This window comes from Falco punctatus (assembly GCF_963210335.1).
Source record: "Falco punctatus genome assembly, chromosome: 12".
In the NCBI taxonomy this organism is placed as follows: Eukaryota; Metazoa; Chordata; class Aves; order Falconiformes; family Falconidae; genus Falco; species Falco punctatus.
Window position 1 is genome coordinate 17,549,646 of NC_137592.1, and position 17,306 is coordinate 17,566,951.

At 41.3% G+C, this 17,306-nt stretch overlaps 1 protein-coding gene across 4 annotated transcripts in view; it reads right to left on the reverse strand.

Annotated features, from left to right (window-relative positions):
* TTC7A (tetratricopeptide repeat domain 7A) overlaps positions 1 to 17,306 on the reverse strand; it is a 173,111-nt gene that overhangs the window by 27,869 nt on the left and 127,936 nt on the right. For all 4 annotated transcript variants that reach the window (XM_080408291.1, XM_080408292.1, XM_080408293.1 and 1 more), the window contains one exon: positions 12,582 to 12,784. In XM_080408291.1, the coding sequence (XP_080264417.1) occupies positions 12,582 to 12,784 (203 nt within the window). The remainder of the gene's footprint in view (positions 1 to 12,581; positions 12,785 to 17,306) is intronic.

Below are 17,306 nucleotides of genomic sequence, written 5' to 3' on the forward strand. Positions count from 1 at the left end.
GTGTTCCAGTTGATTTTTATTTGCAGTCTCTTATGCTGGTGACAATCTTGGAAAGCAGATACAGTTACATCACTTACCAGGCTGTAAAACTGATGTTTTTATGAGCCTACACTTTGTATTAAAATGAATGCTGAACAGGTGAACACAAGCAATAAGAGAACTGGGCTAAATATAAACACACCAATGCAGTAATTTCTCTGGAGCAACTCAAGTGTCATTTCACCTCATTTCCTGCCTTAGGCCATGCATCTTAGGAGATACTCAACCGCCTCATGTAACTAATTTAAAGAGGTATGTGATCTGTAAAAACATGGCACCCATTTTAATTCCACAGTCTCCCTATATCTTCAGGGAAAGAACAGAGGCAGACTCTTCCACAAGGTAATGCAGAGCAGGAACCTAACAAAAGGGCTCTGCACCAACCCTGGAGAAGTCCCTCTCTCTGGGCAACAGGTGGAGAGAGTGATGAATTCATCTACCTAAGCTAAAGGCTGAGAACTAAGCAACATGAATTTTCACTTATGACTTAAACCACCTAAAACAGAATTGCCAGCTCAGACTCTCAGAAGCAAAAAGGAAGTATTAAATCCCATTGTTTTGTTTATTTCTTACAAAGTTGATGGCTATTAAGTGAAGCACAACAAGAAAAATCACTCCCACCCAACTTCCAAAAATACTAGTTATGAGGACCCATTTAGGCAAACATATATTCACAATGCTAGTGAACTAATGCATGACTAAAGAGAGCAACCACAAGACATAGATGCTTAAGCCTGTTTCTGATTAAGCATCTCACAGTGTATGCTGCACCCAACGACTGCCTCCAGTCTATGCCCTGGCTGATGGAGGAAAGGCTTGGGTAACTACACTGGTCATAAATCTCCCCATTGAAATGTGATTAGCTTGAAAATCCCCTGTTGTTCTGTCAGGGAGCTGAAGAGGTGCAAATCCATTCAATTACATCTTGCAGATACATATCTAAGGAGAACACATGGCTTTTGGTGATATATGGAAACTACCACCTTATACCTTCAGACAGCTTATACAGTATCTCCTTCCAAATTAGCATTCTTGCCATCTGATTCTCATTAGACTGACTCAACTGTTCTCTTAATCTTATATTTTTCCTCCCAAGGGATTAACATCGATTTTTTTGTCTTGCACACACACAGGAAGGTCATACTGTTTCCTACAGGGTGGATTCATTCAATAAGGAACTGCGCTATTAAACCTGACTTGACATTATTGTCAATAGAGCTAGGCTGCCACAATGGTGCTTATTTTTAAGAGAATTTCAATGCAACTCTCCTGAGCCTGTATTTCCTGAGCTGCATCCATCATTCTACTCCATGATACACACAAGCCACTTGACAACTCGTTAGAAATATATATACAAAACGAAGGTCAGGGCTGTGTGCCAGGGAAGCCCTACTAAGATTCAAACTCCACCTCTAACTTAAAAAATAATGAAACAAAATAATTACAAAATGCCTCTGTGAATAGAAGTTCTTCAACAGAAGAAGGAAACAGGAAGGCAGGACAGCAGGTGGGCCTGCAAGACATTTTTAGCTGGACACTCTGGGTTTCATGTCATACGTGAAAACAGTACGAATCCAGTCACTGGTGGTCTGGGCAGGGCAGCCCGCAGGCCTGAATGGATCAGCACTATTTTGGGTTTGGTTAAGTCCTGCTTACAGGGACCTTCAGGGATGCCCCCTCCCTCCCTTGTAAACTGATGAAGCTCCAGTATCAGAGGGGTCAGATTGTTCTTCCCACATCTTGTCCCGGAAGGCTGCTTCAGAACCTCTCTGCACCAATGGCCAGGAACCCTCTTTCAACCTCCAGCAACAATTTATAGCAGATAAAGCTGCATCCTTCAGCTGACACAGCTTTTCTCTCCCCACAGCATTCACTGTTTGTTTCCACACATACCTGCAGAGAGAGCAAATGTATCTCGCCCCAGTCTTTATTTTGCTACCCTGACAAGTCACGCTCTCTCTTGCCCATCCCTGACCATCGTAGGGGGTTTGGGTTTTTTTCCCCTGCTCATTTTCCTGCCGGGGATTCTCTCTCTTGAGCACTTTTGCAAAAACATGGGCAAAGGTCACATTAGCAATATTAAACAGCAGCTCATTGATAGACTGGATCTTTATAGAAGCATAAGGAAGGATGAGAGGGAAGGAGCAAGAGGAGTGTTCTCAACACATAAAAAATGCACAAGTTGTCACAAAGAACAAACAGGAAACCTATATTGAGTTCCTGCCTCAGGAGTCTAATTTTCCAAAAGGTTGAGAAGTTCCTCTCAATTTCTTGGTTCTGGATTGTTTGTTGTTTTCAGACACTCCTCCAACACTGCTGGAACAAGCTCCTGACCTAACGACACTTTCAGATTCTTTGTAGTGAATTTTACCTTTCTGGGACAAAACTGCAAATAAATAACATTGAAAGAGATTTCTGGGGCAAATCAGGGTTGGGTTCATCTCTTGCAGAAATCTACAAGGCAGAGCGGGGACAGAAAAGAAGAAACCACCTGCTGAATGGCTAACAGAAGACAAAAATAATTGTAACTGTCTCTGGTCAAAGCTTTACCTTAGTATTTTAAAGCAAGCAGCAGTCTAAGCTTTTTGCTGTCTCTTCAATGTTCCTTCCAATTCTTTCCCCTCCCCTTCTCTCTTATACACCTATATATTACCATTTGCCTGCTCTCCAAATGTACAGGAGAAATGCAGTGCACTGAACAGAAAAAAATTTGTAAGAAAAACTATTAACAGCATATAGAGATTTCCCCACATTGAGGGAAAACTTACGAAGTGGGCTAAACTGTTTAAATGTTTTGTACTACCACAGTAGTCCACAAATATCCTGCTGGAGACTAGGACTTAGCAAATTTACCCTTCAAGTGTTTTCTTGTACACTCCATATTAGGCAGACCTAAGAGTCCCAGAGTCTGCAGCTCTCCAAGCTGCATCACAGCAGACGTCACTGCTCTTCCTTTGGGTTGCTATAATCTCCTGTTGACTGTCACTATTACTTACTTAAGGGGGGGGGGGGGGGCGGGGGGGGGCGGGGGTAAGGCACTTTGTTCAAGGGTGCTCCATTTTTTGGAAGGCTTGTAATGACTGCCTACTCAAATGCTTTTTCTACCTTTAGGTCTGTCATTTCTCTCACAAATCCAAGCCCGTTCTCACCAGGGGAAACTGCAGAACTGTACTAGTACAAAGATGTTCTGCTTGCGCTAAATTTGTGGAGCAGAAGGATACATTCACTGCCAGAGAAAGGAAGCACCCCCCTTCCCCCTCCCGCAAAATGCTATTTTTTGCAGGCGTTGTCATATCGTATCCCCAGGAAGAGGAGAGGGCTGTGCTAGAAAGTCGTCAGATCCACATTTGCTTCTGTTTTACTCTGTCCTTCACAGCACCGCTGTAACAATTTATCAGTACAATGGAGGGCAAGGCACAACACACAGGCAGGGCAGGCTCCTCTAATGAAAACAAATCCTTGCGAGAGGAAAAAATAGTTTAGATCTGCCTCCTAAAACCCACTCCCACCACAGTAATGTTTTCATCACTACTTACATTTAGGGACATAAGGGTACTCAGAGCTGTAAAGCACATCATTTGTGCTGAACAGTCGCAGTATTTTGCCCAAAATATCTGTAGTCCAAAAGCCCAAATGAATAAAACACCATAGGAATCAAGAGATATAATTAGGATAAATAAGATTTTGCGCTTACAGAGCGCCTGTCATCTGAAAGTATGTGCAGAGATTAATTAAGCTCCACAAACCCCAGATGAAGTAGATGAGTAGCTTCATCCCTTTACAGAGGTTTAGAGCGAAGTGTGACACATAATCACAGCTGAAAGTGCAGCGGAGCTGGCGGTGCCCGGGATGGGAGAGCCAGGGCTCCACCTCCGCTCCAGCCCCCTCCAGTGAATTGCCTTCCATGGAAAATGCCTGAGCTGCAGTCCTTCGCTCTCTGGAAGAGGAAGGACCCACCCTGTTGCACAACAGAAGCAAAGCCCTAGCCTGAAGTGTTTTGATAAATACCATGAAACCATGCTCAGCTTGGAAAGAGAAACCAAGAGCTCACTCGCTCTCATGCATTTGCTTTGGGTGCTCCCGCTCACTCTAAGATGCCAAGAAATCCCTCTGCATCAGCAACTCCCCAAAAAACTGTCCTAATAACATGGCTTGTGGCTTCAGTTTTGGAGGACATGGCATACATAGTATCTTAAGTACTTTAATCTGCAATGTTGGTTATCATTTTCCCGTTTCTATGTATTTTACTATATCAGAACTCGGAAGCCACACTGACCTAGGATCACACAGACACAATGTAATTAAAAACTATAGTCAATACATACATCAAAACCTTAAAAGAACCCTCCCTTGAAGCAGGTTTTACATTCAGAAATTCTGGATAATAACTATAAAAAATAAACACATCTCATACCATCCAAAATTATTTAAAGTAACGAACTTGATGTATATATGTATTTAAGAAAAAAAACCACCTTTTAAAAGGAGTGTTACTAGTAGTGTTACAAATTAAATTGTTTTGTATGTCAAAGAACAGTTAGAAATTCACTTTTCTGTCATTGTCTACTGAAATTCAAGTTCTTACAACAGCAGTTTCTCATAGATTCCCTTTAAGTAGTACCTGTGATAATGAAAAATATTCTCAGTATCACAGAAATAGTACAACTATCCACTTAATCAAAACTACCCAGTCCCTAACTCTGCTTATCACCTCTGCCAAAACAAAACAAGAGCAGGAGGAACATCAAATGCAGCCAGGAAGAAAAATCTCCAGGACAGATAAAAACAGGTCGCTCATTGTGTCTGTAGATACAATTATCCACCTATTACACTCAGGGCAAACGCACAGTTGTCCTAACTACAGGGCAATGCATTTTAATTGTGATGTTAAATTCTCTGTACACAAATATAAAAAAAAACTGAGCAAGAAATGTCACTAAAAAAAATGGAAACAGACCACGGCATACTTATCTACAAAATGGCAAACAAATTGGATAAAGTACAGACATAAAGCAGCTCCTTAGATGATAAATTACTCTATTAATGTGAAAACTATGCTCTTTTGTGCCCACATTTAAGCGCAGAAAACATTCTAACTTCAGCTTTCAAGGTAAAAATGCTTTTAATTAGGGGCTAGCTACCTTACAAGACACACAGACCTTGGTATGATGGAGCTATGATAATTTACCCATGCTGAGAATGTGCCCCATGATTTATATGATTACTTCATGGCAGCATGAAACAAATCCCCAAGGAAGTAACGCATGTCATCCTTGAAAATATTAAGCAATCAAGCCATGTTTTTATTATGTGAATGGATGCCTTTGAAAACAAGGATGCATGCACCATACTGTGAGGTAAAATGAAACAAATGAACAGAAATAATTCATTTCCATGTTCTAATCAGTGGAAACTGTAGTCTTTCAAATTATACTGATGCTACCAAATGTGAGTCTAGAGACAATAGGTTGACTCTTCTACTAAAATGAACGTGAAATTGCATCCTAAATACACAATGAAGGCCAAATTAAACAGTCCAAGGCTCTTCCTTTGTAAAGGCTCTTTCTTTTCATTCAGTCCTTGCATCCAACTGAACAATTAAGAGCAAAAGATTGAAACAAAGCATCATATAGTTTTTAAACGCTCAAATCTAATCAAACCCAATATACTTATCTTAGGCAAAAGGAACATAATCTATAAAAAAATCCTGTCTCAATCAACCTCTTCATCTTCTAGCACTACCAGCAGAGAGAAATTTGTGTTCCACCAGCTAAAAGGAAGTCTCTGGCAAGCACAATGAAGAATATATATCAACAACCAGAACTGCAAGCATGCTTCCTGGCTGTGTTGTATTCACAGACTGGGATACTGACATCTCTGCAAGGACCCAGGACAACACTGTTACACTGCTCCTATGAAATCATCATGCATTCATTAGAGGTGCTGACCATAAAAAAAAATAAAAAATTACAAAAATCTAGCCCCTACAGGCACAAGGAGATGGAAACAGAGCTGTGATAATGAGAAAAGGCTAATACAAAACATTTGAAATAGAACACTGAATTTGTATGAAAATTTATATAGATAATAACTACATGAGTAGAGGACCAAGGACAGTGAGGTTTTTTTAACACTGAGTCTACAACACTGCCTTTGAAGCTAAGCTAATTTGTTGTAAGTGCATTATTTACTCTAGCCTTTTCACCTTAAAAAGAACTGTAAGAAGTTTAGAGAGAGGCCACAGCAAAATGAAAGGAATGGGACTGGTTCAGTGACAGGTATCTATGAAATCAGTAATGGGAGGGAGGATGAATAGTTATCAGTGGTATGTTATGTCTTCCAAAAAAAGAACAAGGTGCGTCAACATGGCTAGGAAGAGCTGCATCAAGAACATACAAAATCTGGCAATTCTTTGTACAGCAGAAAGCAGACCTGCAGGTCTCCTTGCTGAAGGGTACTATGAATGCTGAAAGCTGACACAGGCTCAAGACAAGTTCAAGAAGGCGAAATCCACTGTGAATTACTAAGGAAGAAGAATCTACACCTACTTCAAGGATGTCCCTGAGCTAAGTCATAACCTCAGAAGTACCATATATGTCTGCCCTGCTCTTGTTCTTTCCCAGGCACTTCCTTTTGCTGCTGTTGGAGAGAAGAACTAGTTGAACCTCTGGTCTGACCCAGTAGTCATGCCAACACTACACTTAGTATCTACCTGCAGAAAAAAATTCCTGGTAGTAGCTTCCAATTCACTTTGCGGCGGGGATGACTGGATGGAAGGCTGCTTTGCTAAAAAGCTCCTGTTGGACAACAAGCTGGCCATGAGCCAGCAAGGTGCCCTGGCAGCAAAGGCAGCTAACAGTATCCTGGGCTGCATTAAGAGAAGCGTTGCCAGCAGGTCGAGGGAGGTGATCCTTCCCCTCCACTCAGGACTGGTGAGGCCATACCTGGAGTACTGTGTCCAGTTCTGAGCTCCCCAGTACAGGAAGGACACGGACATACTGGAGAGAGTCCAGCAAAGGGCCACTGAGATCATTAAGGGACTGAAGCACCTGTCATACACTGAGAAGCCCAGAGAGCTGGGACTGTTCAGCCTGGAAAAGTCTCAGGTGGCTCCTTACCAATATGGTTAAACATCTGATAGTAAGGTGTAAAAAAGACGGAGCCAAACTGTTCTCAGTGGTATCCAGTGACTGCATGGGCACAATCTGAATCACAAGAAATTCCATTTAAACATGAGGAAAAGCTTTGTTTACTGTAAGGGTGATCAAACACTGGAACAGGTTGCCCAGAGAGATTGTGGAGTCTCCATCCCTGGAAATATTCAAACCCCAGCTGGATACAGTCCTGGTACCCTGCTCTAGCTGAACCTGCTTGAACAGGCAGTTGGACTACATGATCTCTCAAGATGCCTTCCAGCCTCATCTGTTCCATGATTTTGTTATGTGCCTGACTCTATTCACCATAGGAACTTCTCCCCAAAATAAACAGGCCTTCCTGGGGAAAGGCCAAAACCTACACTAATCTCAGGAAAACCAGCCTGCAGTCAATTTGTTGGCCCAGCTTAGGTGCCTTATACTCAGGTGAGTGGGAGGCTTGTTTTTCCATCTTCATTTGGAGGGTACCACATGAGTGCTCAGCCCTTCTGCATGGCTGCCAGTCTCATGTTTTGTGGTGCAGGTCTAAGAAAAAGCAGAACTCTCATGATTAGCACAACTGGCATTACCTGTATATTCTATTTGACTTGACTATGGAACAAATCAAATACATTTTCAGTAGATTACGTTTTCCACCCATTTATGTGGTCACAACAGAACACAGGAACACATTATGAAGACTGCTTTCCATTTCAACCTTCAGAAAAACTCACCGAACAAAACCCAATATATATTTCACTTTGTTTTGCTATCAGGCGTAATGATGAGGCAGTGCAGACAGCTCTGAGACATTCTGCTAAGAACCATATCATCCTTGCCCCAGCCTTCAAGAGAAGTAAGGAATCATTACAATCTTCCACTGCAATCAATAAGACTCAAGTATGAGTCAAGTGAATTTTTTTTCTTTGTTTTGACAGTATTTTTTGTTGTTTTCATTAAATCTGGCACTGGTGGAGATGAGGATGCCCATTTCCTTCCCTTTTAAATACACGATTCTCTTTCTTCTTCCCTGAACTAATACATGCTGAGAATTGCTCTAATGCAGAAAAATGCTATGTGAAATGCATGCTGGGCAGGAGTCCTCTGAATATCTCAGTATATTTTCAGTTTATCTTGCAATATTATGTATGGAGCTTCAGGACTCAAAATCCAACACGCTGGCATTGATTTTCTCCTCTGAATCAAAAAGGGAAAATGGTACTGAATGAACTGGGAACTTGGAAATTTCAGTGTCCTTCTCTAGTGACACATAGGTAGGTGGATTTGTGTATCGCTTTAAAAGGAGGTGTCATCTGCCCCAGCTTATGTTATATTTTCTGACTTGATTGGGCATGTCAGTTTTGTTATCACCATCCCATAGCTGTGTGCATCATGATGTTATATAACCAAATTTGGTACACACTGAAAGAAGTAAGTCATAGTTATTTGGTTTTGTGCTATCAGAGATTAGCATCTGGCATGGCTGACTAGGCACAGTGTAAGACAAAGGGATATGGGCTAAGCTCTTGTTTCTGGACCAATGAAGATACCTACTCAGTGGAAACTCCATCAGCCCCCCCCCTGGGAGGGAGATGTGCTCTATGATCTTTGCAAGGAGGCCCCCGAAGGAGCTTGTGAAAGGTAAGAAGGAGAAAAGAACAGGGCTGTTCTAGTAAAGGGAGGGAAGACAGAAATGTGAGACAGAATGAGGAGAAATGTGGAAAAAAGCCCCTAGCAAATCATATTTCCTGAAGAGAGCTATGGTCTTACAGTATGTGCAGTTTCTAGGGGCCAATCCAAACTAATTGTTTCTGACAGCAAAGAGTTGTTCAGTCCAAGGAGTAGCTCCACACGTCACCAGGAGTATTTGGCACATAAGTACCCTCCCAATAGCCCCAAAAACTGATACATGTGTTTTTTCCAAACTTGCTCAACAAATGTGCTTCCTTAGATTAGGTGCTAGCCAGTAGTATTTACTTTGTAAAGGCCATTGTTGGGAGTCTTAATACAGGTGAAAGCATGCTGTGGTATCACTTACAAACTGCGAGTGCTAGCAAGAAGCAGCAAGCTATGTAGTATTTTCAATGTGCCTGTGGTTTCCTAACCACAGTACCTGACACCCAGTGCCAACAGCTCCCACGATGAAGCAGGACCCGCTACCCACCTCATCAGATGCAGTCTGCACTGCAGTCCTGCTGTACAGTGCTGCTCTTCCATGCAGCAGCGTGCTTTACATGGAAAGCACACTGATCTGACAGATAACGTAAACACCCGACAGTCACAGTAAAACACAGCAATTCTCAGCTATGCAGAGAAGGAGCTTGTGTTTATTACGGCAGTGGCCTTATCCTGTGTAAAAGTGAAGTTACTGACACCCAACGGACTCATTCACTGCTAGATCTATGCCCTTCATTTAAAGCCAGCAACGCTCTTCAGGTTGGAATTTTCCAAATATAGCTTTAACAACCCAGTTCTGAGAGCCCAGGGGAAGAGACATGACTACTTTGCTAATTGATGCTGATACACCAGAGGAATCATCACTGTATACAGCAGAGTCTTCCCTTAAAGCGGACTAGGTCAGTTGGATGGCAACTGCATTAAGTCAAACGGTAATTCTCCTAACCAGACCCTCTTTCCCTAAGTTATTACACAATCACAACAGTATTACTACAGTAGGAAAACTATATGCTCAAATGTTTGGGGAGACCAGCACTGAAACAGCATGTGTGAATTTAATTTCAGCTGCCTATGTGTCTTGCATAGTTTTAAGCCACTTAAAACTAGCTGATAATCTAGTTTGGCATCTTGCATAATTCAAGACATAGATCTCCCCCTGGTAGGGGACTGAACATACTGTGCTCAAGAACTTGCATTTTCAGTAACAGTACAGGTAGTACTTGGCTAATACATGCCTTTCAGAAAGGTATACAGTCTTCTTCTGATGGCCTTGAGGAAATGCAGAATTTACCACTTGTTACATATCCTCAGTTGCATAAACCCAGTCTTAAGTTCTCCATGGGGACACCATCTCATTCAGTACACAGGACACAATCACTTAGCTAGCAGCCATTCAGTATTTTAATTTTGCCCTTTTTATTTGATGCATAGCCCTAAAAGCCTTGTTTACTGAACATTATTCCAGCTCTGTTCTGAAGGCAGAATGATTAATTTCTTTACAGGCTTTTCTATAGTGCTCATCAGATGCTTCGAACTTGTTATGTGCAATTTCCTAGCTTTTGGAAAAGCATACAAAGGAATGCCGTTATGTGGCATCCTATAACTACTGCCATGATTCATATCAGCAGGGATAGACCAGACCTTTGGTATCTTAGCTAACAGGTGTGAACCACAGGCTGCCAGCATGGCCGAGCTAAAGGACATGAGGCACATGCTTTAGGAAGTGATTTTCTCTGATACTAAGATTCAGAATGTTAAGGAGACTGAAGGCTATGGAGTAGAAGTACTCTTAGAGGTTCATGCTCCTTTGTCTCTCTTGTAAGACTGACCCCTTTTAATTCATCCTCTCCAACACGTGCACCCCTCAACCCATGTGTCTCAGCCTGGTTCCTGAACCCAGTCTTATTCTTCTTACTGATCCAGTCTTACTAGTGTTACCTATCTTATCTTATTTTCTGTCTATCCTTATTTCTCTCACTTTATTATTGAGGTTATCTTTCCTCTTCCCTACTTGCTTATGGACTGAGTGTCTGCCCCAAATTCCCCATCTCACTGTCTTTTTCACCTCTCCTAACTTTCACTTCCATACCTTGACTATGAGATGATGAAGCTTACTAAGGTTTGAGGGGAATGAACATTCACAGACTCCTTGGAGGTCTCAGAAACACATATCTACTAAGCACATATAAAACACGTTTTTTTAAAGGTTGTAACTTGAATAGCCTAGGAAGGATTTTCTTAGGCATGGTAAAAAGCACATTGATATGTTACAAAGACTACCCATTCCTGACAAAACCTGGAGACACTAAAGCACAGTAAAGATGTCACAGAAGTCTTTAAGAGCTCTTCTTTAGCTTCGTTTTCAGAAACAGTTAAGTCATGTTGGGTGACATTTTCTAGAGTAAAGTGGGCCAGAGCAGATGTGCATCGCAGAAATTTTTATTCCAAATTACTATAGTTTCAGAAAATTGCAAGCAACTGAAATGGGCAGACACAGTATGTGGCTCTGCCCATAAAATAAGACAAAAATGAAAGCTGTATCATGTTGGCATCTAACTTAATGCTGCTCTGGTATCGGTGACTCGTCTGAAATCGTGACACTAACTGAGCTAGAATGCCATTCTTTCTTGCCCACTTTTTACCAACTGGTTTTGTAAAGGTTGGATCACAGCAACAAAGTAATATTATTGCCCCATATAAGCCTGATATGTGCATAGCTGTTTTGTAACCTTCTCCTGACCTATTTATTTGCTAGTTTTGCACTGAACATTATTACCAAATATCTTATCCCTTGCCTGTAGGTCCAATTTTCTCTCAATTATAATTTCACTTTACATTTGTCCTCTTATGCACTGCTACCCCTTCAGTTTTGGAGTTGCAAGGCAAACCTCACCAGGACCAAATTTATGCCAGGAACGCTAGCAAAGACACAAAGTGATCACATGGATATAGAATTCCTATAAAAATTAATCAAGAAAAACTTCCAAAATCTAAAATCCCAGAGAGATCTAGTAAGGGCTACAGTTAACAAGACCTATCATTGATGAAATATGATTAACTATTCTGATTTCAGAAGAGAAGTGGGTTTTAGTCTTCCACAAGGCTCCCTGTATTATTGTTATCATTACTAAGCTCTAGGCTCTGTGTCTGTAATTAAGTTTGTTTTGAGGATGGTGCAACATAAAAAATATTTGCTGGGTAGGAATGTTACCAAAAAACCTTACAAATGTGGGGCCACTGCCCCTACACAAGGTTGGAGCTAAGCTGCAGCTTAAGAAAATAACAAATTATTTCTATTGTAAAATCATAGTTTATCTTGATTTGAGTAGACTCAAGACTCCAGCCCAAGGTTTACAAACCCCATATATATCCAATAGATCTATATTCTATTGTTATTTAGTTCAGATCTTTCAAATATCAGTGTACTGCTTACTTAAAATGCGTAACAGTTAGTAGGAAAAGCAGCAAAAGACAAATCAGTGAATTGACTTCCAAAATAATCAGCCTTTGTCAATTAAAATATTTACTTTGACACAAGTACTAATTAGTTAAAAAACATTCAAACCAGTCTTAAAGTAGAGGTTCAAGCTCCCAATTTATTCTTGGAACAGTCACTTGCTTTCAGGATTAGGAAGACAGCGGCATCCAGAGCAAGCGTGAGCCCTCTCCCCTCTTATTACAGTTAATCAGGAACATAAATACTATAATGGAGCTGAGCCCCTGCAAACTCACCAGGCTGTGCATAATTTCCACTCCAGCTGGATTCACTGTGAGCGCTTCATCATACAATTGCCTAGCCTCCTCCAAGTTGCCTTTCATCTCTGCCAGCCTCCCACGCATGTACAGTACAGCATGAGATGTGGGGAAAAGACTAGCTGCCTCCTGGATACAAAAGCTTGCTTCTTTGAGATGATGTTGTTCCATGAAGAGTTCAGCTAAAAAAAACCAAAACAAAACCCAAATAAAAAAAAAAGGAAACCAAAACCCCACCCTAGCATTAGTTGAAGTAAGTCAGAGACGTTTCTTCACATGAATTGTGTATCATCTCCCATCTCCCTTAAGCATTATAAAATATGAGGCCATGATCCTGCACAATGCTTACTACTATGGTTAGTGCTTACTATCACAAATGGATTCACTGAATGGATCTATTTTAATGCTAAGGCTCTATATAGACATTCATGGACATCTTTAGGTGTTATTCTGACAGAGGACAGCCTTGAGGATTCCTCCATTAGGAATGTAAGCAGTGCTGAACTGAGCCCTAAAGAAGCAGGGCTGGTAGCCACTTGGAGCCATCGTAAGTATTTCCAGATAATCGGGGGGGGAAGAACAGAATAAGCCATCACTGTCTATAAGGAACTTTAAACATGTCAGAGTAATGGGATACATCTGACTGAGCTGGACATTAGATAACTTAATTAAAAGAGTACTTCCACACTTTAAAAGATTATTAAAAGTGTTTCTCTCTGCTTATTTGTCTAGTTTATGAAATAGCTGTCTCTTAACTTTTCAGAGACTATTAAAATCAAGAGGCTTTTTTTCACAGACATACTTACATTGTGTATTCACACATTTACTTCCTCACACATACTCTACAGAAAAACAAAGAGAGTGCTCTTGGAAGAGACTTTGCACAGGCATTTACTTCCTTCAACTATCAGCAACTACCTTACTGGTTTTCTTAGGAAAAAAAAAAAGTAACAGGCATATTAATGTGCTTGACTGTCAATTTGTTAATCAAATCATTTCTCATGTTAAACCAGTTTTGTTAACCATATAATTTCTCATGTTAAACAAATTTCATAACATACCTCATAGTTAAACTTCAACAGTTCTCAGGATTTGGACTAATGATCATTGTACGTCCATTCCACAACCTGTTTGTGTCCTATATGGTATCACTGCAAAAACTCAATATCGTCTTTTTTTTTTTTTTTTTTTTGTAACTGATACAGTAATGCAGTAAGTATTGACAGTTCAAGAGTCCAATTCAAAATCACTAATTCAGGCTCCAGATTTAGATGAATAATTCTGAAATAAGACACAACCTTAAATGCCCTGACTTCTAAAGGTAGTGAATATTCTCAAGAAGCCTCTGTAGAGGGGGGGAAATTAGCCTTAAAATTCCTCTTAAATAGGTTTAAAACTCTGCCAGTTTCAAAACACTGGGAGACCCAGATGACTATGGGGACTTGGCACACTGACATGGAGTTTCCTGGGTAGAGGTCTGCAGAAGAGCATCTCAAAGGCAGTCCTGCCTGACAATGGGAAGGCTCCTCTTTGGCCTACCTGACATACCTTATTGACATAAGACTGGGACCACAAATAGCCCACTGAAAACAATCACGTATTGAAACGACAGCGTGGCTGAACACTGTCCCACTTCTGAAGTGGTCATTCTAGAAGAAGCGTGAGACATTGTCGAGAAAATGCTCCAATATTTCTTAGCCATCCCTAGGTTATGCTACAGATAAATGTCATTCTCCAAGGCTGTCAACGTAAGCAAAACATTAGTTCCTTGGTAAAAGCTATACTCTTTAAGAATGACTCGCTTCTCTCTGGTTAATCGTAAAATCTCAGCATGCATCCCTTCCCTTGGCTCCCAAGAAGTTGCAGCTATCTATAATAACAGAAAGCAAGGCCGTGTACCTTGTCAAGCTGAGCATGTGCACAGCCTTATTCAAAAGTTTGTGGGAGGACAGTATTTTACTCTCACTTCCCAAGGAACAGAGCATTTTCCTGCCAAGTGCTGCATAGCAGCTGACGCCGTGCACGTGGCAGTAATGAGGACGGGGATGTGCAAAGTGACGATTCAGAGCCTGGAGATAAACACTCCATTTGCCAAGTTAGCACAAACGAAGGGGTGAAATGCTGGCACTGTTTGAAGTCAGCAGAAGTTCTGGATATTGCCATATTAAAAGCTCTATTAGCAACCAACTTGTTCCATTTCAGAAAAGAATCAGGAGCAAGGGGGTTTAGATAGGAAATCACGCACAGCCAGTGTTTCAATGCATACAAAATGGAGAGTACTTATTCTTTCAATAGCGCCTGTAAATCCTCTTCAGTAATAACAATTATTTAGAGGAAGTGCAGCAATGCAGAATCTAAATAAGATCTACAAATTGTATTTTATGGTATGGTAATGTAGCATATTAAAGTTCAGTCCATTTCTTTGCAGGCTCAGTAGTCAATAAAAAGTGATTTAAGGTGTGGGAGGCCTAATTTGCATAAAAAAGAATGAGAGAGGTGCCTTTGGGTTACGAAAGGAAAGGATTGCACCCACCCAGCTAAAAATAGACATTAAGGAAAATCATTTAGGCCTGCTTTAAAATGTGTTTTCTGTAAACCCATTTTTCACTTCTATTACATACTCATTTTATTTACAGATTAGCAAGATACACTTACACAACATGGAATGAAAACACAGCTTGAGGCAGAAATCAAACCCAAAAAACAAGGACTCATCACATTTATCATGGTAATACTACTGCCTCCTTGATAGTACAGAAAGTACTGAAACACCTCCTCTGCATTACCTGGGTTAGCAGCTTCCTATCCAGTGGATTATTCAGCATCTCTCCATCACCACTTAATCGTGCTGTAAATAAACATCTAACCAAATTAGCAGCCCTCACAAGGAAGTTCTGTTACAGAGACATGACACCCAAGCGCACTCCAAAGCAGAGGATATCTCCTCAGGCAAACGCAGGTACACAGGATCTGTAATTCCTACCCTGTGAAAGGTTCAATGCTTTAGGGAAACCATTCATAAACCTCCTGTTGTTGGTTCTTGGTACTGACGTTCTTTGCAACTTATAATCTAAAGGCTATGTTTGCATACCTCCTTGCCCTCTCTCACTTAATACCATCTTCACAAAAACTTAAATTTACATTCTGTTTTGAACTAAGTACATCAAAGGTTCTGTGAATGCTATGAGCAAAGAGAGGTATCATCCTGGATGTACCACCTCCTCTATTAGCCTCTCTGGAATAATGCTAGAAACTCTGAGTGTGAGTGATTATTAGGAAATATTTCAGCATTTTTACCTATAGGTACAGGCTGAGAACAGTGCACTGCATGGATAGGCAAAGACAGGATGAATCACGCACTGTCTCCTTTCATTCAGTAATTGAAGCTTGAGCCTGTACACACCAAGACCACAAGCAGCTATCCAGCTGACTCCAAGGTCCAGCCTAGCACGATTCATTTCTTTCTCAAATCCACCTTACGCTTCCCATCTGTCCTCTCTGGCAGTACTGTCCAGCCTGCTCTGCTGTTTTTCCAAACAACTGTTGTCTCCTCTTGAGGGCTATGGCCTCCTTTGTCTTGACCTGCAATTAGACTTACACTGACACATCAGTCAACACTGGGCAGGTCCCCAAGAGCAGCACGCATCTCCACTCAGATTATCATTAGATGCTAACATGAGCTCCTAGTTCTTCCAGCTGTTTCTGCTGGCATTTAAGCTCATCTAGTGAAGTGAAGATCCTTAATCAAGTGAGAATTGCCAGAAGCATATAATCTACTTGCTCTCCAAGACCAGTAACAAATGCACAGACCGAGAGCACTTTCCAGAACACTAACAAAACCGGGTCTCCTACAGTCAGGCTTCCTTTTTTATCTCCATGATAAATTATTTGACAGAGCTCTGTTAGGGAGTCCATCAGAGGAGTAACAACAGTGTAACCTAGTCACATTTGCATCACAGTGCTAGTCTGAGGAACAGAGTTGCTTGCCATCACCTTGAACACTGACTCTATTCCCCATTTCCTAGGTGTTTCAAAGCAGTATCAAGAGTGTGCTCGTCACCATAGAAGCAGCAACAACTGTAATTCTAGAAAAAAAAAATCAAACTGATTTTTGCAATGTGAACAACCCAAGAGTTAAATTTTTACTCCTTGCAAATCACATTTGGTGTCATCCAAGACACAGCGGTTGACTCCCACAAGCAGACTGCTCCACATCACTCGGTTGTGTGTGCCTGTTGGATCTAAAGCACTTGTCTGCTCTTGCCCACCCCAAAAATGCTACTGCATAGCAACACAGTCAGCGCAATGCAGATGCCCAGCAGGATGGTACAGCGGAGAGCTGCCCTTCACACTTTAAGAAGGTGAGAGCACCTGTGAGGATGTGTCAGGAGGAGATTTCTGTTCCACATCATCTGCCTTCAGGAGCTATTAATGCTTGTTACTGCAGCAGCCCTTCGCCAGCTGGAAAGACCCACTCCTCTGAGACAGCTCTGCCTTGAGCTGTGAATACAGAGCTATTACTGTGACAAAGGGTACCCCCGTTGCCTTGCCTTTCTGGCAGGTAACATTTAGCCATTGTACCATGTTATGACACTATCCTGTATGCAGTAGCTTGACAATTCACAGGCAGATTAGATGGAAGGTTCCTCAAGCTGTATCCTGACTGCAGTCATTTTGTGTGATGCAAACCTTCGATCAGAAATG